Genomic DNA, 25,510 nt, shown 5'->3' with positions numbered 1-25,510 from the left:
CAAAATCTGATTATAAGCAAACAAAAATTTACCTTTAATGACAAACGCCTCTGAAACTTGCTTCCCAGAAGCAGAGTGAAGGAGGCTTTTAAAAAGCCCAATTGTCACCGCTCGTACTTATTGCCTCCTTGTGCTCCTGGGGGCAAGACAAGCAGGGGCAGTTTTGTTGAGCACAACCTAAATGGCTTCTCTCTGCTTATTCGTCTGCGTGAACATGTATTCCCCTTTGCCCACTGGAAGTACCTTGGTTGCTGGTAAAGTAGGCGTTTGGTAAATTCATTAGTAAATCACCTGGGTTAAATTATTTTAGTACCAGCATAAAATTATCAGACACTAAGAAACTTTTTTCAGGAATGATGGGGACCATCAGGAGTAAAAGTACAGGATGTCTTCAGTTGGTGGTTCCTATCATTTTCTGGCAAAACACCTGTTACCCCCTCCCATGTTCTCTGCAGCAGAAGTGCACCCGTAACTTTTCCTGGCTGCAAATCACCTGAAAAGTTGTTTGCTGTGAGAAGAGAGTTTGTCCTCCAACTGTGATGAAAGCTACTGGTAAAACAGTTAACGCTGTCCGGCTGTGACATCTGGTTCTTAAATGCAACTGCACCAAAACAACAAACCCCAGGTGTTCAGTCAGGCTGGATCAGAGGGAGGAGTAATGTTTGAGCTGTTTGGCTTCAACATGCCCTCTATTTTGAACGCACTGGGTTTGGCCTGTTCACAACAAGTACTTAGCGAGAGCTTTCCTTATCTCCAGTCTGTAGGAATTCTTCACTTCCCGTTTCATTCTGCCCTGGGTCACTTCATTGCCTGATCGCTGGCTTCTGCCCTACCAAACTCTGTTTTTCAAAGCAGGCCTGTGCCTTCCCTAGTTCCTTGTTCACCTGCCTCTCTAGATGGGAAGCTGTCGCGGTAATGCCTATTAACAAAAGCAATCAGACCTGTACCTGACCTGCTGGGTGATGAGGAGGAGTAGTGTGGAAGGATTGCTGTGCCAGCCTGAGATTTAGCTGTTTAACCACAGCGCGCAGCCCGTTCTCCTGTTGGTGTGGAGCTGCGAGACGGAGGGATGAGGCTATTTACGATAACTGACTGACGCGTTCGACAAACTCGAGCTCTGCGGTCTTACAGCATCCTCAGTGAGGTTAATTCCTGAATACGGTGTAAAAAGACAAAAGGAAATGCAGACGAGTGTTCAGAAGGCAGTAGGTTCCCGAGTGCTAAGTAGTATTGAAAGAAAGAGTTTTCCGCGCTGCTACGATGAAAGCTACGGTGTGGAACTCAATTTAACAACTTAAAATCGGTGGTTTTTAAAAGAAAGAATCTACAAATTGAGTAGAAGATACTGGGTGCTGTTGTATTTTTTTGTGGTCGTTTAACTACAACAACAAAAAAAAAAACCACCCCAAAAGGGAACGAGCAGCAAGTGCACCAGCCCCTTTCAGTTTCCTCCTCTCTCTGGGAGGACCGGAGCTCTCCCGGGCTCTATCCCCCTCCCGCAACCCCCCCTGAAGCCACCGCAGCCGTTGGCGCCACCGGGGCGGCGCGGAGCAGCGGGGCGACTTACCGAGAGCGTGTCCCCGGGCGGCCGTGTGTCCCCGTCCGTTCCCCCGTTACCCTCCCTCCCCGCGCAGCTCCATCCCCCTCCCGCCCTTACCGACCCCGGGGTTCGGACCGCGCCGGGCCCGCCCCGCCCCGCGGCGCCCCCTGGCGGTCGGTGGGGCCGGGCGGGCGGCGCTAAGGCCCGGCGGCGGCGGCGTCGCGGCGCTGCCGTGTTGACAGCGGCGCCCCCCCCCCCCCCCGCCGCCTCCCACCCCGCCGCCTCCCGCCTCCTCTCCCCGCCGCCTTCCCCACCGGGAAGCAGGTTGGCGGCGCCACCCGGGGCTGCCCCCTCCCCGCCCCGCTATGGCGTTCATGGAGAAGCCGCCGGCCGGTAAGGTGCTGCTGGACGACACGGTGCCGCTGACAGCGCAGATCGAGGCGAGCCAGAGCCTGCACTCCCACACGGTGAGCGGGGCAGGCCGGGGGGGGGGATGAGGCGAGGGAACGGGAGGGAGTCCGGGCTACGTGGGCCCGCGCCCCGGCCCGGCCCCGCGGCCTGCGTCTCATCCCGGCGGGAGCTGGGGCGGTGCGGGGCCTGGGCAGCCGGTGTGGTGCCGGGGGAGGGTGGTGTGAGGGAGCCGGGAGCGCGGGTTTCACCTCTCGGGGCTGCGACGGTTGCCGCCGTTGCCCGGTTCCCCTGCGGGCAGCCGGGAGTTGTTGGACTCCTTCGCCTTCTCCCGGCGATGGGGCTGCGGGTTCGGGGCTCGCCCCGGCGCCCCAGGGAGGCCTTGCGCCCGCTGGCTGAGGGAGCGGGTGTCGTCTCGGGGCGGGGGGGGCGGTTCTCGGGGTGTGTTACAGCCCTTTGGGGCAAAAGTGGGCTCCGGTCCCCTCGTTTGGGCTGCTGAGGTGAAGTTAGGTGTGAGGGGGCCGCCACGGCTGTACGGCTGCGGAGACAGAAGTGGGGGTACGGCCCCACGCTCTCCGCTGTGGGGAGCGGTGACACCCAGCAGGACGAGTCCTGCCGCGACTTTTCATGTCACAGATTAATTCTCCTGGCATGTCTAGTACACACGCACGCTGCCTCCGTGAGAAATGTACCATTTTCGAGCATGCAGTGACACTCTGCATTTCATAACCTCCTGTTTGCAGTTATTTTCCACTTTAAAAACTAGGTTTACTTATGGTATGACAAAGCAGCGCTGTGAATCATGGAGAGAGAGAGAGATAGAACTGGCTGTCGCTTCTGACTCCTGCTTTGGCCGAGAGCGGGGATGCTGGGCTGTATTGGAGGCCAGGGGTGCTCCAGCAGCAGGTACACACAGCAGCAGGTACAGCAGCGGGCAGCGTGTCTGGCATGGCGAGAGGGAGCTCCTGCTGCCCCACACACAGCTGCCATGCCTGCCTTGATGGTCTCCCTTCCTCGTTCCTTGCGTCTAGTGTCTACTCCTATTAACCCAAATTACAATAATTGTAGGTTCACCACAGGATGCACAACTAATCTGTAGCCTCTCTTATTAAATACTCTTCCTATAAGTAATCCACGCTTCAGAAGCGTTGTTTTTTTGTGTGAGGAACATGCATTAACTGATGTTCCAGGCTTCCTCTGAACAGAAGTTATATGTGAGAAATTGCCCAGAAGATCTTGTGGATCAGCAGGCTCTGGCTCTCCATTGTTGCAACTCCTCTTGTAAATCAGAGAATGGTTGAGGTTGGAAGGGACCTTCAAGACCATCTAGTTCCAACCCCCCTGCTGTGGGCAGGGACACCTCCCACCAGACCAGGTTGCTCGAAGCCCCATCCAGCCTGGCCTTGAACAATTCCGGGTTTATAAAGCTGATGAGGTTTATTTTCTGGCAAGCCTGATACTTTTTACCTGTTTCAATAGCTGAGGGGTGTATGTGCCAAGTCCTACGTGAAGCTGTGTAATTTCTAGCACTCCCCGGTTAAAAGTCCAGATTACAGTTTCACTGTTAATTTGTTTCCATCGTGCCTTATTACACTATTTTTTTGCTAGTGCAAATGACAGTAGCTTTTTGTGTTCTTTTGTTTGGTTTGTATGATTCTGGTTAGGGGGGAAAAAAAAAAAGTCATAAAATTCTTTTAGAATGAGCACTTGGAAGTAGTTTTTCAATCCAGACTCTGTGTGTGTGTTGTCTTGTCTGGGTGAGTGTGATAGCAAATGTTGCTCCCCCCTCTGTCTTTCATCTCTGTATTCTGTTACTAACGGATGTTCGGAAAAAATTCTCTACTGATTTGTTCTGATCTTTTGTTAATAACAGAATGCTGGAGCACTGTGCCTTTTGATTTAAAATCTGTCTCTAAGATACATCTATTAGTAATTGTTTGTTTTACTGCAGAAGCCCTGTTGATAGTTGAAAGATGGCTTGAAGTGTGCGTAGCACAGATGGTTTATATAGAGGCAGTGTGGGGTATCAAAATACAGGAAGCCGTAACACAGACTCGGTTTTTTATTTGATGTAAGTCAACTATTTTGTCATTTTGGACACTTCATCTTTTGTCCCTGGTATCCGAATAATTTGTTTGTTGATGGGTGGTGCTGTCCCTGATCTGAACTTTCCTGGTTCAAATCAGCCACGCAAATAGATCCTTGTGTTTCAATGGAGGCGTGTAAATGAAGCCCCTCTGAGAAACAAGGGTTGAAGTGCTTTTGTGGGGCGTTAAGACTGTATTTTACTTTATTATATTATAGACGTAAGGAAGTAGGTTGTCATTAACTGAATGCTTTTAGGGTTTGTTCCTCATCCCACCTCAAAGCGACGCCTTCAAAAGATGTAGATCTATGCAGTTCTTCATCCCAATCTAGTGTTTGGAGAAGTAGGTCTCCACATGCTAGACTTGTTCTAAAGCTGAAATACAAAGGCATCCTGGAATAAATTTTCTATTCTTTTGTCAGCAGTATGTATTAAGATTTTATAATGCTGCTTAGTGTTGCAAGAATTGCTTTAAACTTGTATATATAATTCTTTTCCTGTAGATCATTGCTTAAAAAATTGCTGATATGAAGATGATCTAGGCCCAGGTTAGATGCAACTTTAACGTGGTGACTGAGCTAGTAATAATGTAAACCTTCTGTAGGTGCTGAAAATAGCCAGTCTTCCGAATAACCAGTTGAGGAAAAGGTGAAGAATTTCAGGAAAAGCTTTGTGGACATGGTGAAATACCAAGCAGAAGACTAAGCTTGTGTCAATTGTTCTGAGCGGCTTCTGTTGATTTAGATTTAATACAACAGACTGGGTAAGTGTAGACTTAACAGCATTGAATCAAGGGCTGTACTTGGCAGAGGCTGAGTTTCTGTTTCCTGGGGATGAAGGTGAAACTAAAAGAAGCAAAACTGAAAACAAAACCCGAAACTGCTACTTACTTACCTGAATTCTCCAGAAACCTAAGAAGGGATAAAGCTAGTATTTAAAATGTTCTTTTGAGGGTTTGCACTTTTTGCTTAGTAAGAGCATGTAAACCATCTAGTAAATGTGGTTTGTAGATTGTTAGGAAATCAACTGCAAAATCTTCTGGTACGCTCACAAGCTTTTTATGTTTCTTTCAAGTCAGAAATGCTCAGAAGTTCTTTCTTGAGTTAGTGCATCTCAGCTGGTACACAATCTCCATGCTCTTGTGTTGCAACAAAGAAATTGCCAGCTGAGGTTTTCTTTCTGCGTATTTATTTCCAATGATAATTGAAGACGAAAATGATGCCTTTTCTTTTTTTATAAAAGTTGTTTCCCTGGTTAAGTGTGTTACAAGCAGCCTGAGATCTGTTGAAGTGTGCACTTTCACGCAAATCGCGGAATCACGGAATCTTCAGAGTTGGAAGGGACCTCTAGAGATCATCTAGTCCAACTCCCCTGCTAGAGCAGGATTGCCTAAAGCACATCCCTCAGGGCTGCATCCAGGCGGGTCTTGAAAATCTCCAGAGAAGGGGACTCCACGACCTCCCTGGGCAGCCTGTTCCAGTGCTCTGTCACCCTCACCGTAAAGAAGTTTTTCCGTGTATTTGAACGGAACTTCCTATGTTCTAGCTTGTGCCCATTGCCCCTTGTCCTGTCACTGGGAACCATTGAAAAGAGCCTGGCTCTGTCCTCCTTAAACCCACCCTTTAGATACTTGTAAACATTAATTAGTTCTATAGTGCAGTGTTTATGGAGTCCTTTTCATTTGGAAAGCCAAATATACTTACATCGCAGGCCCATTCCAATAGTACCTGACTTAATAGATTTGAAATTGCACGAGGAAACTCTGTCAGCTTCGTTTTGTCTCCTGCCATGTGCTTCAGTTACTGGCACTGCACAGGAAGAGAGAGTAACTGTATAACTTCCAGGAGTGCGTTGGGCGCCTTCTCCTAGGCATGGTTTGGTGCTCGTGGCAGGTATCTGTATCAGCCGTTTTGCAGAAAATGAATCCGTTTTGTTGCCATTGCGTTCCTTGAATTCAACCGGAGTGGAATTGCATCCAGTGTATTAAGCCATTTGCACGTGTCTCATCTTAATGCCAAATGTTGTGCAACAGAGGCATTTTCTGCACTAAAGCTTTAATAAATTTTGGCTGTTGAACTTGCTTCATATTGGAACATCTCATCTGTATATTCACTATTTAAAAGTGGCTTTCTTTCTAAGCCTTAAAATAGGATGCTATTTGCTTCCGCAATAATCTAAACATATTCCTTAATAAGAACTGCACAACTGTACATACAAGTTTTAGGGCACTTCAAAGCAGTGGAACCACTAGCAAGTTATATGTATACTTCTGAACATTCCTTAATTCTTTTCTGAAGTGATTTTCCTTTTTCATGCGTTTCATGTTGAAATTGAAGCAGTGAAACAGCCAATTTTGCTACAGTACATTGTTGTCTTAAAGGCATTTGGAAATGAACAGCTGAAATAAATCCCTCTTGTAACATACTTTCGGAGTGTTTCGTTTTCCTTAAGCAATGATGCATGTTGACACTCATAGCTTTTAGATTAGAAAAATCTTGAAAAAGCATTTATATTTTCCCTATATTGTTCTATGATACAAAAATGGAGCCATATGTTTCTAGAACTGTAGGATTTATTTTAAGAGCTTGTAAAGGACTTTGCACGTCTGCTTTATAAGGAATTCAGCCTCTCCAGTGAAGGTTGCCTTCACTTTGGGGGAAAAAAAAAAATCATGAAGTTCCTTTTAGAGGTGGCCTTAGAGAGGGAACTATTAGGGTTCGCTTGTTTGACGTTTTGGAAATGCAGTTCCTCCACTGCACTTAGTAAGTAAGCTTGACCACCTCCCACCTCCACCCCCAGCTTGGGCTCAAAAAAGATAGCTGCTTCATCACACCTAATTTTAGCTATCCCAGCCTTACGGTTTCCACTGGTGAACTTAACTAAATTAGTATTGTGTTTGTAGCTCCTGCAAAGATTGCAGTCAGAATACTAGTTGCCGTATCATACCTTAGAGAATCCATTGCCTTAGAGATCTTGCAGTGGACTTGGAATATTTTTATCAGCTACTGAGTATTTCCTGAAAGATACTGAGTATTCTGCTTTTCTGGTGAAGGCCACGATGATGCTGTTATTTCTCTTGTCTCTCTCTGGAGCTTTTCTTGTTCAGAACATTTCATTACACGTAAACGCGTGTCCTATTTTTTCCCCTGCAGTTGTCCTACTTCATCGCTTTCACTTGTTGAATGGCTTACTCATTACTACACCAGCAATACAGGGTGTGTGGAGCTAGAGAATGTCCCCGGACAAACACGTGCGTTGTTTAAAATGCAGGTAAACACCGCTGTTGCTGCTCGTACCTCAGATGGGTTTAATGGCAGGTTGTGCAATAGCAAATAAGTTCTGTGCCTTGTAGCGAAGAGGTCCCCGCTTCTGAGCAGCTTTCCTGGTTTTTGTTGCTACTTTTCACATGGGAGATTTTCTAAATAAACATTTAAAAGAGCTTCTTATGAGAAATTGTTCCAATCCAGCCTACTTAAGCGGGGATTGCATTCATGCTTAATTAGGCTTTCCTCTCTTTAATGCTTATAAAATAAAGCCCTTTCAAACTTTTAGTTGATGTGACCTGAAGGTGACCTGGATCTTTATAATGGTTGGCTTTTCAAGCCTGTTGGATTAAACAGATGTACAGCAGAAATCTGTGAAAAACAGACTGACTATCCTGAGCCAGAAATTTAGAGACTATTTTCTTGGGAAAACAGAATGTATTACCCAATATTGGCGAGACTCTCTACGTTTTATTATATGAATCTCTAAATTCACCGCTTCTTTCCTATTTTGTCTCTGCAAAAGCCTTTCTTTCCTGTTTGCTTTCTGTTTCAAAAACCAGGAAAGATGATAAACAGCAATTGTTAAATGTTTGGACATACTTTGCTGTGTAACTTTCACCTAGGAATGGTAACAAAATTATCTGCGCAGCTCTGATGCTGATGTTTTAACAAGTGCTGGAATACCAGGGAACAATCTTGGTGCATCTGGGGCGGAAAAAAACACCTAAGTGGGTAAATTCAGGATAACGTTAATCCCAGGCAGTGATTGTGAAACTGTTATTGGCAAAGGATGCAGAAATGCAGTGTGGTTGTCCCTGATCCATGTGGATGTTTGGAAGATACTCTTTTTCAGAAACTCTATCCAGCGCTCTGTAGTGGTAGGAAGAAGATTTTTAGGAAATGACAGTGCGCATCCAGGGTCATACAGCTTTCCCTGCTCCTGACCTCCTCCTCCCAGCACTGGTTTCCGCTTCCTTGACTGATGGGAGCAGCCAGGAAATGATCCCATAGGTAAAACCGCTTTGCTTGGCGTCTTTAAAAATCTATACTGAACTGCTGCTGCTGGAATGTGAAGGTTGTGGCAGGATCTGGCTTGGCAGTAGTCGTAGGAAGCGCAGCGGACGTACAAACCTTCCCTGTGTGGAGGCCTGGAGGGGCTCAGGGAGGTGGTCTCGGGGAAGGGTTTTATGGCCTGTCTGGTTGGTGGCTCTTATGTAGTTGCTGCCAGGGAGCTCTCTGCCGGCAGCCAAAATCAGTAGTGTGAGGTTGTCCTGCAAGCTGAGGCCTTTCTTTGCCAGCTAGCAGCTGTTAGGGCTCCTTTGAAGTTGTTCGGTAAACTGAGTCATGGGGAAGATTTTTGAGCCATTCGTGTAGGAGTGAGAAATGCCATGGGAATTTCTGCATGCATGTAGCTAACCTAGACCTCGCTGAGCTTGGTTGTTGATCCCTAAAATTGTCGGCAGGAGTAAATTCTAGTAATTACTAGCTATTTCTGAAGCCATCATATTTTCCTGTGTTAGATGATGCAGCTAAACAGAAATGATTCTGAGTGTGCCGATCTGCTTTCCTTACGCTGCCATTTATTTCCTATGGGCCCAGTCTCAGTCCCACTATCAATCCCACTATCGTAATTCAGATTTTTTTTCCTAAACAAAACAGAATTTGGCAGAGTTATAATGGCTTTTGTGCATTTAGGCTTTTTCCTTGCAGAGTTGAAAGCTCTTCTTTGGTCCTATGGGAAGCATATATCAGTGGTGCTAATTATAATCCCAAGACAAGCTTGTTGCCGTGCGGAGGCAATAGGAAGTATCAGTTTCTCACTGAAACTCGGCATACTGTGGTCTGGTGGTGTATTTCTTATTGTGGCTTTTCTACTATAGCTATTCTTTGACTTTCAATCTCATTATCAACTTTGCGGGGGGGGGAGCGGAACAAACCAACAGAAGGGCATTTAGGCTTTTTCATTATTTGTATTGACAAGGTAGTGCTGAAGCAGCCAATTCTTTATTACGGTCAGCACTGATGGAGAGAGTGTGGTGGGGACTTCATTTTTCCATACAGACAGAATTACAGACCACATCTGGAATCTGGAGAGTGATGCTCTCTTATTTCAGGTTGTGAACCTGTGGTGTAAAGAGGGGGCTCAATTAGTGCTTTTGGGTGCCAAAGCAGAACTAACTGGATAGGAAAATACTCGAGTCTGTGTGGAAAAAATAGTTGTGGCGCAAATCTAGTTTTGTAATATAATCTTACTGTGAGAATGGGCTCTGAGCCCTGGGTTGTTTGTCCTTAGGCTCTCCAGAAGAGACGACTGTTGTCCTGATCAGAGTGGTTGTATGCAATAAGATGCTTTGACGGTTGTCTAATGAATTTGTGCGTTCTGTCTGCCCGAGGGCCTTTTCTGGGGCTACAACAGAAAAGGTTAATCGCTGGGTAAAGAGTAAGTGCTACAAGGGGTTGAGTAATAACTCTGCTTCTTTCAAAATCCTAGAAAAGATGAATGACCGAACACAGTGAATCATCCCTGACGTGGCTTCTCAGAGAAACGGCCAACGTTCCTTTGAGACTTGCTGAATAAGCAGTTGCTGCAATCTTTTGGCTGTGTACGAAGTGGCCTCTTCCTACTTCCCAAAATGCAGCGACGATCACAAAATCACAAAACAGGAAAAGCCACGTTTTCATGGTGACTCTGGGTCTCCAGGTGTCCCTTTAATCGGGTTCTGTCGCACAGTTTCCAAGCATAATTATGCTGGTTGAATTGCAGTCAGCTCCGTGGAATTTTGTTACTATTTATGAGGGTTTGGGCTTCTTGTTTTGCAAGAAAATACCTTAATTATATTTTCAAATAGGTAGGAGAAGAGAATATGGAGAGAGCATGTCAGGCTGACTTTCTGAAAAGAGATACTTTAATTCCGCTGTGGTCGTTATGTGTTTTGGTTTGTGACATCTTGGATTTCTGTCATTTCCACCTAAGCTGCTGGGACATTAAGTATTTTAAATCACTTTGGTTTTCATGCTTACTAATCTTGAATTTGTTCTTGAGTCTAGATGGTTCAAAATTGCTACAGATATTTGATAGCTGTTGATGATCAAGGATATTTTAAGTAGTGAATTTTAAAAAATGGAATAGCATTTTTGTCTGAGCAGCATTGTGCTTTGGAAGGGAACTCCAGTAAATAAATAATGGATTAGTTAAGGTTGGCCACACAAGGTAAAGCCATCTGATAAGTGTTGCCTTTGCCTCTCGTGTGGAATAGTCATAATTCTTGATCTACGCTACCTACTATTCATGGTGGTAAATGTTAAAGGAGAATTCAATTCTACAAAGGGATTCTATGATGTGCCCCACTTTGTTTGCATCCAATGGTCCATTTGTGCTTTTCAGGTACAAGCTTTTAATTTCATTTCATTTGAAAGTGCAGTATTAGTTCTGTGTGGTTCTGAAGGCAACTGCCAAAACCAGAAGACGCTTCACAGTCCCTGAAAGAAGTTACGAATAACTGCCTGTAGTGGATTTTTAACTGGGAAGCTGAATTTATAATACTTCATAGATCAAACACTTAATTAATTGAATTATCTAGTTGGTATGCAGGTACATGCCAGACAGAGTTATTGTTACAGAATGGACGAATTTGGTATATAAATTCAAGGTGCTGGAAATGCCTTTGTTGTTATTTCATTATTGTCTATTCATGATAATTTGGAATGCAGCATTAATTTTAATATCTGAAGAAAACGTGCATAATGCTCCGATCTCTCCTTTTTGTTTGTGTAATAACCCTATTGATGTAAGCAGTTCAGCAAAACTGGGTGGCATTTGAAATCGAAAAATTATTCAGCACTTTACATAAAATGCCTTTGAAAGTTTGTACCAGGGTGAATGAAGTCATCTGAGCCAAATAACAAATGATTTGCCATGTGATGCCTGCTGCACTGCAGGCGATGGCTGGGTGGGTGCTCACGCCTCGCTTGGCACAAGTGCAAAGAGCTTTTTTGCACGTTCCGGCTTAGAAAGACTGTGAGCCGTGGCTTGAATTTCTATTTGTTTTAGAATTTCTACTTCTCGCTTTGGATTTTGCAGCTGCAGGTGTGCGGTGGTCGGTGAGGCAGCCTGGGGGATTCAGTGGTGCTTCGAGCACCGGCGGTGGGTCCTGCCACCCCTGGCCAAACACAGCAGAGAAGATGAACGTGCTTAAAAGGCGTTGGGGACATAAACCGTCCTGCAGTGTCAGACCGATACGGTTGGAGGGAAAGTGTAAAAACATGGGTACCTGCACGGCTTCTTCCCCCTCTTCTGACTCTGCATAGTCTCCAGCTCTCTTCCGTGCTGAGAGTTGCATTTGCTCAGGCAGCACCTTACTTTTTGGCTCTCCATTTTCATGTTTTTCAATGTAAACTATATGGCCGTGGGATTATCTGCATAATAAGACTTGTAAAATAGCTGCATTTGTAGAGCTTTGTGTATGCAAGTGATAAAGGAAGTATCTGTTACCACACTTAGCCCAGATTAATTTTATTTCCTTGCTAATTAAACAATATCTAAAATGGAGATTATAGGCTTTCTAGGAAAAGGACTTGCCTCATTTATAATCTTTGAAATGTCAAAAGTGTTTTTAGAGCTGTTTTCAAACTTAAACAGAGTAGGGGTAAACAAAATCACGGCTTCCTTGAAGAATATCTAAGCAGGTGTGCAAAATACTTGGTATCTTCTATTCTTGAGATATAAGATAAATCTGAAATAATGATGATCTTGTATTGACCAGGTAAAAGGTTCAGTGGAGCTTGAAATGAAGAGACTGAAAAGGATTGTGCTTTATTAATGTAATTGTGGTGGGAGAATTATTAATTCTTAAAGTTTAAAAGCGGTTCACTGAGATTTAGATATATCTGCATAGTTAATATATAAATGATTAACTTTAAGCATGCATTATAAATGAAGAATTATCATAATGAGAGACCGATACGTTCTAGTTACTCAAGCACACCCCAAAGCTTTTGTGGTAACCTTTCTTGTACAAAAATAATTAGAGGTTGGGCAGCTGTGGGTATTTACTGGCATTTTATTCTGTTACGATGGCAGCAGTAATTCCTGGGGGCTACTGGTTAGATATTGGAGGTGAGGTGAGGAGAGGTTTCTTCAGCTGTTGTCAGTCGAGATGTGTGGTGAGTATGCTCTTGCCATCTTTTCCCATAACGAAATGAAACTGTTTGAGTGCTTTACAGGTCTGCAAGCTCTTGGACCTCTCTTTGTCTTCTACTCCATGAAGCAGAGGGAGACAGCTGCTAGTGATGGGTCTGGGCAAACCCAGCCCTGACCTTCACCTCGGCACTTAACATCTGGATCTGAATTTTCTGGTTCTGAACGTTTCCTAATTGAATGGTGGTCACAATTGGAGAAGTACCTAAAAACTTTCTTCAGCTCATTAGTTCTCATTTCAAATAACTCTTTCCTTTTATTAGGAATACATAATCCGTGTTCAGAGAGGAGTTTCAGCAGAAAACAGTTGGCAGGTAATTTCTTAAATTGTGGATTTCTTTAAACCAGGATGCCTTTTTAGGAAGAATTTGAAAATTGACTCTTCCTAGACATTAAATTTGAGCTAGAGAGGGAAATGTTGGTTTGGAATTGAGAACGTGAAGTGCTTGAATACTTTTGGTCAAAAACTAAGAGAAAAACAGTATTGCTGCCAGCTACAGAAGGCATGTTGTCTGCTGCTATTGTGGAAATTCCAGGGAAAAAGCCTGTGATGTGTTACTACTTGTGTTGGTACAACCATAAGTTAAATCTCAAATGCCATTTGCCTTCCTTAGTGCTAAAATCACAGCCTTGCTGATACACGACCAACGAAACCTGGAAGTAATAATGAAGATGACTATGAAAAGTTGATATATCTAATATGGCAACAATGCTTTGTTTGCAGACAACTTTGCTTGCAAATTTTTTTTTTTAGCTGTTTTAAGATAATGTTTAGAAATGCATTTTTGATCTGAAAGGATTAAAAACTTTTCTTTGCTCTCTGGCAAAGCGACATAAATCTGGCAGCTACACATTTGTACAAAAATGCTTAAAAGAACAAGATTATAAATGGGAATTACTTTTCTCCGATGGGATTTTGAAGAGTAAAATGCTAATGGGAAAAGTAATATGTTTCCTGAACTTTGTCTTTATATTTTGCAGATTGTGAGGCGATACAGTGACTTTGACTTGCTTAATAATAGCTTGCAGGTAACTTTCACCCTTGATATATAAATATAAAATGTAATTTAGAAGGATATATTTAAAATGGCTTGTGACATTTTTATATACTGCAGTGAAGAAAAACCACAAATTCGCATAGCTGTAGGAGAAACTTGTGACTTTAAATGCAACTTGAATGTATACTACTTCACTCTTATGTTTTCTCTTGTAAAATTTTAATTTTAGCATCAACAGGACCAATTTATATAGAAGTGGAGGAAATTGGCAGATACTGAATCTTTTCCTTCAGTACTGTGACTTGTTCCGGTTTTATGTATTATTTGTTCCCCCTTTGATTCGAAGAAAGCCAAGGCACATACCAACCTTATAAATCCAGCATTGAAGCACTACGTGTCTCATTATTTATATTGGTCTAAAAGCACTACCAGATGCTGCTTATCATGTGATGGTTCTCTGTATCACTGGAAAGTGTTCCTTAGTTAAACACTGGACTTACTGTGCGTTTTCTTTTGCTTTTTCGGACAATTATTTCTTTTTAGTTTGTGTGGGAAAAAGCAGGGCATATGAGTGTGTTTGGGAAGAAGGGGGACGCAGCAGTGGCTAGCATCTACAGGAGTGAAACCTGTTACACAGGATTTCCATGCAAGCAAGATAAAAAGGGAACACTTTTGCAATTTGAGGAGAGATTTTTGTGATTTTGAATTTTTTTTTTTCCTCTGTTAAATGTTGTGTGAATTCAAGAGCTTAATACTGCTTCCTCTCCCTCTCCCCTCACCCCAATCAAATCAGCTATCTGCTTGATGAACTGCAGTGGGCAAAAACATCTAAGGATGTTGAATTGTCCACTCTGATAGTCTGCTATAACTGATTCCTATCCTAGAAGGTGGATAAATTAGTCATAATTCAACAGAGGCAACGTGGTTGCATTGTGGAATTACTTTATTGAATGTGCAGTGGCACGTAGGAACTTGATTTTCGTGACCTAGAAACCTCTTGTGTGATGTGCTGAATAAATGCAATACAAAGATGCCTCCTGCACCAGAGAAATCCAAGATTTAAGATTAGATAAGCACCCATGGGAAAACAGGGAAATGAGATGGTACGTCTCCGTCACAGTACATAGTGGTCATTGTAGTCTTAACCACAGTCAAGTTTTGATAGAGATGGGACAGAGAATTTTGAGAAAGTTTTTAAAACTCTCTTTAAGAGAAGAAAGATTTCACTTTTGTAGCCACCTATAACAAGCTCCTCTTAACCGTGGGGAATAGAATGTTTTAAGGCATGAAAAAGCTTTGTTGCCTTCTCATTTAACTTTCAAATGAAACAGCTTTAGTAGAAAAGGCAATGGACCTTTAAGACTTAAAATTTAGAAATGGCAGGTACTGAAAGGTTAGGTCTATGTGGAAGGTCTAGAAAGTGAAGGTAAATAGGCTATGTATGATGTAGGACAGAAAGAAAAGGCCTTTGTATCTGAGGCAGAGGTGAATGATGAAAGTGGAGGGTTCAGGAATTTATTTGACAGCAACTTGCAGGGTGGGACAAGGAGGAATTTGAAACAAGAGAGAGATTTTTCAGCTGTAAGATACTAAAATCTGGGACAAAAATGTCAGCTCCTTGGGTGGATAGAAAAGATCAAACAGAATCATCAAAACATCCCTCTAACTTGGATAGGAGGGTATGCAGAGGGCGGCTAAATTAACAGGAGGAGTTCATTAGCACTCGGTCTCCTTCAGTGAAAATGACTGCTCACCCCTTGATGTTCAGAGTCCTGTTTCTGCTTTCCACAGTCTGGAAAGGCAAATATGGATCTCAGCTTGGAGACAGCCTTTTCTGGCTAGTACGGAGTGCTGCCCTAGGAGGTGAAATTCTTCATTATATGCCCAGGAGAAGGGCAGGAAGAGAGTTTTAAGCCTTTACCAAAGATGCACAACTCTGCTTTTGACAAACAGCACTGCTCCTCCATCTTAGTTCCACATGCCTGGGCTTGAGAGACAGCAGACAGTAGCTGGCGCGAAGCATGTTAAAATTGGTCTTTTCTCCTACTGTTTTGGAGTTTTTTCATAAAATACACTTTGTGATGCTGGAGTTGAAGCTTGACATGCAACACTCCTCAGTTCTTTCCATCCAGAACTCTAAGCAACAATATTTCATCACGCTATTCAGGTCCCACGACTTGTTTTTAAACTCTTTAAACTCTCATCTTTTGTATATTGAAATTAGACTAAACAAACAAGTAAACAAAACTCCAAGCAAATAATACACCACCACCCCCCCAAAAAAAACCCCCTAAACCAAAACAATAGTGTAAAGCAATGAGCACTCAGAAAATAGCAAAACCCAATTTCCTTTCTTCAAAACCAAAATGTTGCTAGAAAAACTGCTGGAGCTTCTTTTGGGCGTAAAGCCCCAAGTTCTTCCAGTTCTTGTGGCGTACTTGACCTCTCTGTAGGTTTGGGTGGTTGTGTTTCAACACACAGCTGCAGATGAGTGGGAATGCAATTTTTCTGCTGTTAATCTGGTGCTACCTATGCAATAATCGTTAAGGACTGAGCATTTCCAAATGGGCTAGGCTAGGGGATGCAGTCCTACCAAACACGGTGGAAATAACGAGAGGTGTATACCTGTGAGCCTGATCTGCGTCAGAAAGTTTCAAGCCAGGTGCCCTGAACTCTCAGCTATCTCCTGGGTTGAAAAGCTCCTTCCAGGCTGTCCTGGATTTCTTCCCCTTCACTTCTTTGACAGAGATGTGTGGAGATCGTTGGCCGCTCATCTATTTTGTTAAGTGAACTACTTACTGGTACAGTATTCACAGCAAGGTATCTGGCTTTTGTGAAGCATTTTATTGCAGCTTTTGAACAGACATTCCTGAGCGGGCTGTGGTTTGAAGATAAGAACGTTAATTCCCAGGTTCTTCTCTGGCGAAGCCCATCCTGGCTCCAGCGCTGAGCTGGGGCCACCGAGAAGTACCACTGGTGTTTGAAAGCATGCAAGGTCTTTGCAAGGTCAGAACCTCAGTGAGGTGTTCTTCTGTGGCAGACAGTGCTCTCGCTGTGCTCTGTGGTTTGGCAGAGAGCTACAAAAACCTGGGGGTGAACGTTACTTTCTGCTGAAAAATAGCAGATGTGTGGTTTATTGAAGTAAATTTTAAAACAAATAATAGTGGTTTTGAAAACATCTGAACTAGAGTCCTGTTCTCCCTGATGGTAGCTGGCTGTCGGGTCAAGAAGGTAAAGGTGATTGTGAATTGATACGCTTTTCAAGTGAGTAATACCAGAAATGGATTTAGGTTTTGTTTAGAAAATTGTTTTTTAATTGAAGTAAGAGTGGTCTGCCAAATGAAAGTTCTGTGTGCCTCTGGTGTTACAGCCAGTAATTCACCACATTAGTTTTAAGTGGTATATTGTTGCTTTTGGGTTTCTTCCTGGATATACTTTTTTCCCCCTTTGGGTATAAAAGAGCATTAAAAAAATGCTCGGTGGATTGGATGATTTTTATTAACATTGGTAATTCAGGCGTAGTTAGAGGTCTTTTTTAGCCCATAATTTGCAGTCAGAAACAGAAGTAGAAGTGCTAAGGTGGGGGGGGACACACAACTCCTGTGTTCCAGAGAAGGAGGAAAAAAGGAGAGGGATTGCTACTTCTGCCCCAGTTTGTTGAACTAATCCTTTACTTTTTCCAGTAGTTAAAATGAAAGTTGTTCAAACACCAGAAGTCACTGTCTTCTCCCCGGTGGACTGTTTGCTTTAGAAATGAGGTTATTGCATCTGGTGTAATTGATTCCTGCGATACATATTTCTTAAAGATAACTCCCATGGAGACTCAGCGTACCCAAGGCAGGCGCTTTGATCTGCAGGACAACGATGTGTTAACAACATGAAAAAATCATCCTGGCAATTCACATGACGTAATTGAATGTGCAACCTAGTTTTGTTTTCTAAAGCTGATCTCTTTGATCTGACTTACATAAGTCTTTGAATTTCTATACATTTTTTTCGTCGTCCCGTTTCGAAGTATATCTCTGATTTTTATCTGAAGTTTTGGATCACTTATGTCAACATAAAACAACTGCTGCACATCCGCTGGTAGACTGCAGCTATTTCTAGGTTGAAAGATGTATAGCTGTTTAAAAACTGTATAGCAATAAATTCGGAAGAGAAAATGGAAAAGTTGCACCATATTTGAAATTATAGATTTAAAATACTGACAGTAAGGGCTTTAAATTACTGATAAAGGCAGTAAAGACAAAGGAAAGTTATTAATCTGCACCTCATGAAATAAGAAGGCATAAATATTATCTGGAGAAAATGGTAAAGTGTGAATTGTTTTGTGCTGTGGTGGAGGTATGTCATAAAAAGGATTTTGCTGAGAACTGTAGCCATTTAGTATCTGAAAGTTTTGTGTAGTGATCTTAAATGCATGACTCACTAGCAAAAAATCATCTTCTTGCATTTTCAGTGTCGTTCCACTTACTAATCTCTTCACAGTGGGATGCGAGCTGTTGTCTGACGAGCTCACCCTGACAACAGTACTTAGAAAAAACATAAAAGCTTGTATATACACAGTACAAAAAGAGTTATCCAGTAGTTAGCTTGCTGCTAAGATTCTTTTACTTTTTGGGTTGCTAGTTTATGTCCCTGAGGCATTTTGAAAGCAAGGTTAGTAATTTTTCTTCTCTTTTTAAGATCTCGACTCTAAGTCTACCTCTTCCTCCAAAAAAATTGATTGGAAATATGGAGCGTGAATTCATCGCTGAAAGACAGAAGGGACTCCAGGCCTATCTCGATGTAATTACTACCCATCACATCCTGTCTAACTGTGAATTGGTAAAAAAATTCTTGGACCCAAACAGCTACTCTGTAAACTACACTGGTAAGTGAGGAATTGCAAAACTGCGTTACAGTTTCGCTTTAGCATGGCTGTATATCTGCCATTAACGCTGGCAAGGATTTACATTGAAGCACGGGGGGGCAGGTGGGGGGAATAACCTTCAAAACTATCACTCTGCGCATGTGATTATTTATGATAATGTTTCCCCAACTCTGCATGAATCAAGCTGCGATTGTCAAGTCTAAGTATTTGAATTATTTTACAGAGGAGTGATGAGGGTCAGATCTATGTAAGCAGAACTTGGGGGAGGGGGTTTGGTGAGAGTGACATCTACTTTTTCACAGTTTGTGATAAATGGGGGGGGTTGGTGTTTGGAAATTATTTGTCTACCGGAGTGTAAGGTGGAGTTAAGTTTCAGCTCCGCGTTCTGTTAAAACAGCCGATCTTCTGAACACTGAAACTTGTATTCGTCATGGTTCTGAGGTTTTTCAAATCAACAGGAACAATTGTGGTCATCTTGTCTGGCTCCCGCTGTCAGTTTGGGTTGTGAGACTTCCTAGACCTCGTTGTTTGAGCTAGGTTGAGTACTTCTTCAAGGCTTAAATAAGTCACCAAGTACTGGAAAATCACTGCATCCCTTAAAATGATATCCCAGTGATCAGTTCTCTTCGTTATTAAATGTTTCTTCTTTGAATTTCCCTGACTTCAGCTTCAGCCACTGGAAATTGTTAAATATTTGTCTTACAGACTGAAAAAAACGTTTCCTCTTAGTGATGAAACCCACTCTGCAGATTTAGTTCATGGGCAAACTGACTCTTCGCAAAATGCAAAGCTTGTTTTTATAAAAGCAGAGCCTACTGAAGCAGGAACTTACTGCTTCCTTTTCAGTTGTCTTTTTGCTCTCCCTTTATGTAACATTCTTGTATCTCCAGCTTCAAAGTGCAAAGAACATTTCCCGGATGTTTATGATAAGCTGTGGAGGAGTTGTAAATTATTAGTAACTCTTTAAGGATGCAGTTTGTCGGGCTAATGCTGAGCAAGCAATTTAAATCCTCTAGGAGACACCGTGACTTCTGTGTTAATTCTGAGCGCTTTCATCACGATTGTTTTTCCAGCAAGTTGCAGGGAAGTTAGTAGCAGTCGTCATTGCCTATGGTCTTTGCAAACACCATCAGTTTGTCATTTTTAAAATAACGGAGCAGTGAGCTAATATTCATTGCACTGTTCTCTCTCTTTTTCCTAGCTTGTTTTTGGAGAGAGAAGATCCAGTGCAGAAAGATCAGTGCACCCTTACCTTTTTGCTGTGTTTCTATGCCAAGATAAGCCACGTTAGAGAAAACTCTGTGTTGGCGTGATTCCCTTTCTCCCCCTGCCGTCACCACTTCTCACTGAGATTTCCCCTCAAATCGCTTCATGAATAAACCAGTTGTGTTCCCAGCTGCAGGAGGATTCAGTAACCAGAAGGGCGACCTCCCCCTCTCCCCTGAAATATGTGCTGGGTCATGATAGCTAGCAAAATACCTTTGCCTGCACAGAAGGACAGCTTAACACCTAGTGAAACAGAACTGATTGGTTTACATGTAGTCATGGAAATGTAGATGCACATTAAAGAGATGTAAAAGTTAGCACTTCTACAGGTATAGCAGAAACATTTCAAGATCTAATGTAGTGTGGGAAATCTTCGCTGGGAGCATTGGATTTGGACTTGGAAATGTAGATCTAGTACAGGTAGAATGCAAACTCAATAAGCTAAGTTTTTTGAAGGCAGCACTTTCTCTGTGGATTTGTGTTTACAGGTTAAAAATGCAAACGTCCTTTAACTGTGTTTTTTATCTGATTTCCTTTTAAGGTGATTTTGCTGACTTTCAGCCTGAATCCCTGCAGGCTTCCTTCTGGCATTGAACCTTACCTAGCATGTGGATTATCATCTTAAATAGTCTCTTCAAAACTGTTTTTTTTTTTTCCTTTCCAGAAATTGCCTTACAGCACGTTTCAATGTTCTTCCGATCAGAGCCAAAGTGGGAAGTGGTAGAACCATTAAAAGATATAGGTAAGAAGAGTATGTATGCATGAAAACTTGTCTGATGTTTTTTTCCAACTATGGGAGTTGTCCTAAGATTACAATACTATCTTTGCTTACAGACCTTGTCCTCCCTGTAAGCCATGTGATTTAATCGTGTTTTAATTAAAGCTGTTGATGACTCTTCTTTTGTAGGTTGGCGAATACGTAAGAAATATTTCTTGATGAAGATTAAGAATCAACCAAAGGAACGGCTAATGCTAAGCTGGGTATGTATACTTTCATCTCATACTTAGGTCTCTCTTAATGAACCTGGCTGGTTTCATTTATCTTGACTACCATGCGTGAGTGACAGTGACATAGACTTAAGAGCTCCATGTTTTAAAGAGCCTTGAAAGCCCTTAGGTGGCTGCGTAGTGTGGGAACTTCTTATGTTTCTTTCCGCTGGTGGCAAATCCAGTTTGCAAGTTTCTGTGCCTGGTCATTTGTTCCTATTCCTGCACCTCTGTTTCTTCGGTTGTAATGATGCTGACCGTAGTATAAATTTGCTCACTGAAAGTAACAAGGTGACCCTTTTTAAACTGGTGGGTTTGCTTACTCGGATCTTTAGTTTTACTGACCAATAGGCGAGAGAAGCATGAACTGCTCCTTTAAGGTAGACATGTATTGACACCAAATAGTTTGTTGTTGCTAAACACTTGTGTTCCTGTGCTGAAATGTGCTGCCCTCTTAATTATATCAGCGTAGCTGTTTGTGAGACTTCACTGGCGAGCAGATATCACTAAAGCCTGCAGGAGGAGGGAAGGTTTTTTTGCTGGAGAGGAAGAAGGTGGGGGTTTAAGCCTTATCGGTTCACAATGTGCACAGTTGCCAAGTTTGGGGTTGGCAGAGTTCATTCGGTGGTAATAATGCACGTCAGATACTGAGGGAGGAAGGAGGCAATAATACTTATTTACTGTCAGACACTTTGCATTGTGAAACCATGGCCTTATTCAGCCTCTTCAAGTTTCATTCTGTATGTGTGATTTCCTTGCTTGAGCTTCAAAATATACCTTCAAGCAGCTGCCTTAATTTGTGAGAGCAGAATATAGATCACGCTTTCTTTATGGAATGCAACATCTATTATGATGCCATTCTTTCCCTATTTATTTCCAGGCTGATCTTGGCCCTGATAAATACTTGTCTGACAAAGACTTACAGTATGCTGTGAAACTTCTTTCTTCCTGTTCTGTGAGTATTACTTGAAGACTTCTAAATTGTGCCAGCACAAAAGTGCTTGTCAAGGACTGATCTTGCAAAAGCACATGTAGCCTAGCAGACATAGTTTATAATTTTAGAGTTGCTTTCATTTAAAGATGTGTGAACCTTTTAATTACATTTCCCACACAGTATGAGGTAACGTGTTCTCAGCACAAATAGTAATCCTGCAGGGTTATTACAGGAGATTCAGAGTTGACGTTAATTGTATTTTTTTTCTTGTTGTGCAGTAGTGTGAGATCACGAGCTTTTATTTCAGCTCCTGAACACTTTTTGGCTGTTAGGATAGTGCTGTCTAGGTGTAATTGCTAACCCGTGTGCTGGGATTATTCTCAGGCAGCGGTGGATAAGGCAGTGCAACGAGTGTCTTTATTTTTTCAGTTCTTTGAACTTAAGACAGGAATATCTTAGTAGAGGTAGAGCAGAGGCTGTACAATTTAAGCTTCTGTGCAATGCCACGTTATAAATCCAATAGGTATCTCTGTCTGAAAAACTGGTGTTTGACTCCAAAAGGAGTTTCTCTTTAAGGATGTTAAGCGTGCGAGAGACTGGCTGAAGAGGATGGTGTCTAAACCTCTGGTAACCCTCTGTGCAGTCTCAGAGCTCAGCAGATGCACACAACAGAAGAGGCTGAAAACTAGGCTTTTCAACCCTCAAACCACACTGAAACCGATGTATTAAAACAGGACGTGAACAAGGGGTCTTTTCCTAACTTGCAATTCCAATGAAAGCATGTGTTACATGTGTAATTTATTTCCAACTGTGCTGTCTCATTTGGTTTCACAGAGTTGCAGGAAGTCATTATAATAATTTCTGAAGACATAAAACTGTTATGACAGCTCGTAATGCCGAGTTCCCTTATGTGCCATAGTTGTATAAAACCATGAATGAATTTATTAGCTTAGCATGACTTAAACCTGCAGTAAAGCTGCTCATGTATAAGTATTAATGGGGCTGGATTCTTCATTTGTCTTAGCTGCCAGTATGTTTTGTTAAAAAAAGTTGATGGATTTTTTTAAAAAAATTACTTATATGGAAGTTGAACAATGTTCTTGTGAAGTTTTCTTTGCATTTACTTCAGGTTAAGACTGACGAACTTGAGCAAATGTCACTGACGGAATCCAATTTATTACTTTAAATATACAATTGAGGCAGATCTTTTCTTACTTGTGAATCAAGCAAAAATGAATTACAGAATCTGTCATCTAAAACTTACTTACAGTTTCTTCTTTTGGTAGCATCCTTATATTTACAAAATCACTTTTGCCACTGCCAATGAATCTTCAGCGCTGGTTATTAGACCGTTCAGTGAAAAAGGGACACTAAAGGACCTTATTTATAAGGTAAGGTCTCCCTCCCTGCCCCCAACTCAAACGGTAGAATATTTCCTGGAATGACCACAGGATGTCTTTTATAAAACTGTTTGCCATCTATTGCAAACTAAGACAATTACTGGCTTTTCTGAGCATGATACTTGATATGTGTGTTTCTTTTAAAGGCAAAGCCAAAAGACCCATTCCTGAAGAAGTATTGCAATCCTAAAAAAATTCAAGGTCTTGAACTTCAGCAAATAAAAACATATGGAAGGCAAATATTAGAGGTATTTTTTTTTGCTTTATTTACCAGCCTTTATGATTTAGGCTTTTTTAGGCCAACTGATTTTACTAGAAAAAGCACACAAACTTTTGAGCACACAAGCTTTATTTCAGCAGCAGACTTCAAAGCTAAGTGTAAATTGAGATTAGCTGCTGGGAGTTGAATTTAGATGTGTGCGTGTGAGGCCATTCCTGACCAAAAAACCAAAGAAGGCAATTGGTACGTGTGGAGCTTAAGTGGGAGAAAGGTGGTAATGTAGTTTTTCCCTTGTGGAAAAAGTGAAAGAAGTAATTCTTAGCCTACAGAACATGTGCCATAAATTCATTCTCATTAACGTGGTTTGTTTTTTTTTTTTTTTAATTTTTTATTCAAACTATAATACTCAGTAGAATTGTGAATTTTAGTTTCCAGATCTCTGTGGGAGGCCTCTGTAAGCCTGCTTTGAGGATCAGCATCAAATGTTTGTTTTGTGAGAAATGCTACCAGTGAAATGGAAATGACTAGTCAGCCAAAGATGATGTAGATAGAAGATCAAGTTCAGCAAGAGTTCCAAATAGGGGTCGCGTTTATTATGTATCTGCTTTAGTATCGGACCATTTAAGATCGTGAGATCATCAGAGCACCTAGTGACAGTTCTTCTGTATTGGATTTTTTTCAGGTATTAAAATTCTTGCATGAGAAAGGATTTCCTTATGGCCATCTTCACTCTGCCAATGTGATGTTGGATGGGGACACCTGCAAGTTACTGGATCTAGAAAATTCCTTGTTGGGACTTCCATCATTTTATCGATCATACTTTTCACAATTTCGGAAAATTAATGTAAGGTTCAGGCAATTAATTCAGCTGACTCTTATTCATCCCTTTATCCTCAACTTCAGTTTGTGGAGAACTGACTAAAATGAAAAAAAAAACCACCTCTCTCAACCCCCTTTCTTTTTTATCTGAGCTTTTCTCCATCAAATCCCTTTTCTGTTTCCTGCAAATCCCTGTCTGGCTGCCCAGTTTTGTTGCAGCATGTTGGAGTGAGGCTCAGGCCAAAGGTAAGCAGGTAGGAGGGGAGCACAGGTGAGGGTTTTCGTGACAGCAGTGCTGGCATAAATAGAGGTAAACTGCAGTTGTTTTAAGATCTCTTTCCACCCTGGTCTCGTATTTCATAGGAATGTGCATATTGTCTACCGCACTTTTTCGCTTGCCTGTCTGTACAGTGAGCGCAGCGTATTACTTGGTCTTAGCTGGGAGTAGTCACCAGCCTTGTCTTTGGTGGATACTGTGAAAATTGATTAGATGCTTGCAGACGTCTGGCTATCAAAAGCTGTTTTTTATTTGTTTGAAGGGTGTCTCTTAACTGCAGGCTTGCAAAGCAAAATACTATCTTCTTACAAAAATATGAAAACAAACTTGCCCTGTTGCAGCAATACAGTTTTTTAGCCAGCATCTTGCCCTGCCTTTAAGTGCTCATTGTAATAAATTCCATACAGCATCACGAGACAGCTGCGTGCTGACCTTGCTAAACAGGTTCTTCTCTGCTGTCAAAGAAACGATCAAAAGTTCATGGTTAGTCCAAATCTGTTAGAGCCATCAAAGCTGTAAGCCTCTTCCAGTAAGAGGAGCCATTTCTCTTTAAACATGATTCAAAAATCTCAGAAATATGCTGTCTGGGAGCTTAGCTTGTTATGTACAGCTTGTACAAACCTAAGGAGGAGTGAAAGAGGCTCTCATAGGTTTGTTTGGTACGTATTTTTGCTGTCTTTTTATCTACCTCCCTGTAAAGTGACAGCTGGTCATATTATGAATCTCGTTCTTTACTGTTTGACTTAGCTAGGAAAACGTGCTTGGTTATGATTCGTATCAACGTATGGCTCTGAACTACTTTGTATGAAAAGAGTTTACTACTTTACGCACTTCTACAGGTCATGACTATACTGCTGTCCCATTTGTATCATCACGTACAGCAGTAGCTGCTTTTGCTAGAGACGTGAAGATTTCATTTGAGCTGAAGTGCGGGGAAATGGTTGTGGTTACAAACTGTCTTAATGGTTCCTCTTTTCTATCTTCAAATGAGATACCACTCTTTTTCTTTGATGGGTTATCACATGTTTTCAAACTAGTTGTGAAAAACTGATTAGTTCTAGCAAGTTGTGGTTTTTTTTTTTTTTTTTTTTTTGTTCCTCTACAGACTTTAGAAGGTGTTGATGTACATTGCTTTGGGCACTTACTGTATGAAATGACGTATGGAAGACCCCCAGATACGATTCCAGTAGACAGCTTCCCCCCTGCACCATCAGTGTTTGTTGGTTAGTATACAAAGGA

General features: G+C 42.1%; 1 protein-coding gene across 17 annotated transcripts in view; it reads left to right on the top strand.

The window, feature by feature from the left end:
* Positions 1–1,802: 1,802 nt before the first annotated feature.
* The window catches only part of PXK (PX domain containing serine/threonine kinase like), a 37,761-nt gene continuing 14,053 nt past the window's right edge, over positions 1,803–25,510 (top strand). For 2 of the 17 annotated variants that reach the window (XM_063348248.1, XM_063348247.1), the window contains exons 1-11: positions 1,804–2,007; positions 12,761–12,811; positions 13,479–13,526; positions 18,182–18,368; positions 20,299–20,376; positions 20,542–20,615; positions 21,502–21,576; positions 22,842–22,946; positions 23,102–23,203; positions 23,858–24,019; positions 25,377–25,494. In XM_063348248.1, the coding sequence (XP_063204318.1) occupies positions 1,906–2,007; positions 12,761–12,811; positions 13,479–13,526; positions 18,182–18,368; positions 20,299–20,376; positions 20,542–20,615; positions 21,502–21,576; positions 22,842–22,946; positions 23,102–23,203; positions 23,858–24,019; positions 25,377–25,494 (1,102 nt within the window). In that variant the 5' untranslated portion in view covers positions 1,804–1,905. Of the gene's footprint in view, positions 2,008–7,166; positions 7,305–12,129; positions 12,464–12,760; positions 12,812–13,478; positions 13,527–18,181; positions 18,369–20,298; positions 20,377–20,541; positions 20,616–21,501; positions 21,577–22,841; positions 22,947–23,101; positions 23,204–23,857; positions 24,020–25,376; positions 25,495–25,510 lie in introns of those variants that run through there. The other 15 variants (XM_063348256.1, XM_063348250.1, XR_010072817.1 and 12 more) reach the window with 13 other exon arrangements.

This window comes from Chroicocephalus ridibundus, chromosome 10 (assembly GCF_963924245.1).
Source record: "Chroicocephalus ridibundus chromosome 10, bChrRid1.1, whole genome shotgun sequence".
Lineage (NCBI taxonomy): Eukaryota > Metazoa > Chordata > Aves > Charadriiformes > Laridae > Chroicocephalus > Chroicocephalus ridibundus.
This window is presented reverse-complemented; position numbering and strand designations above follow the sequence as displayed.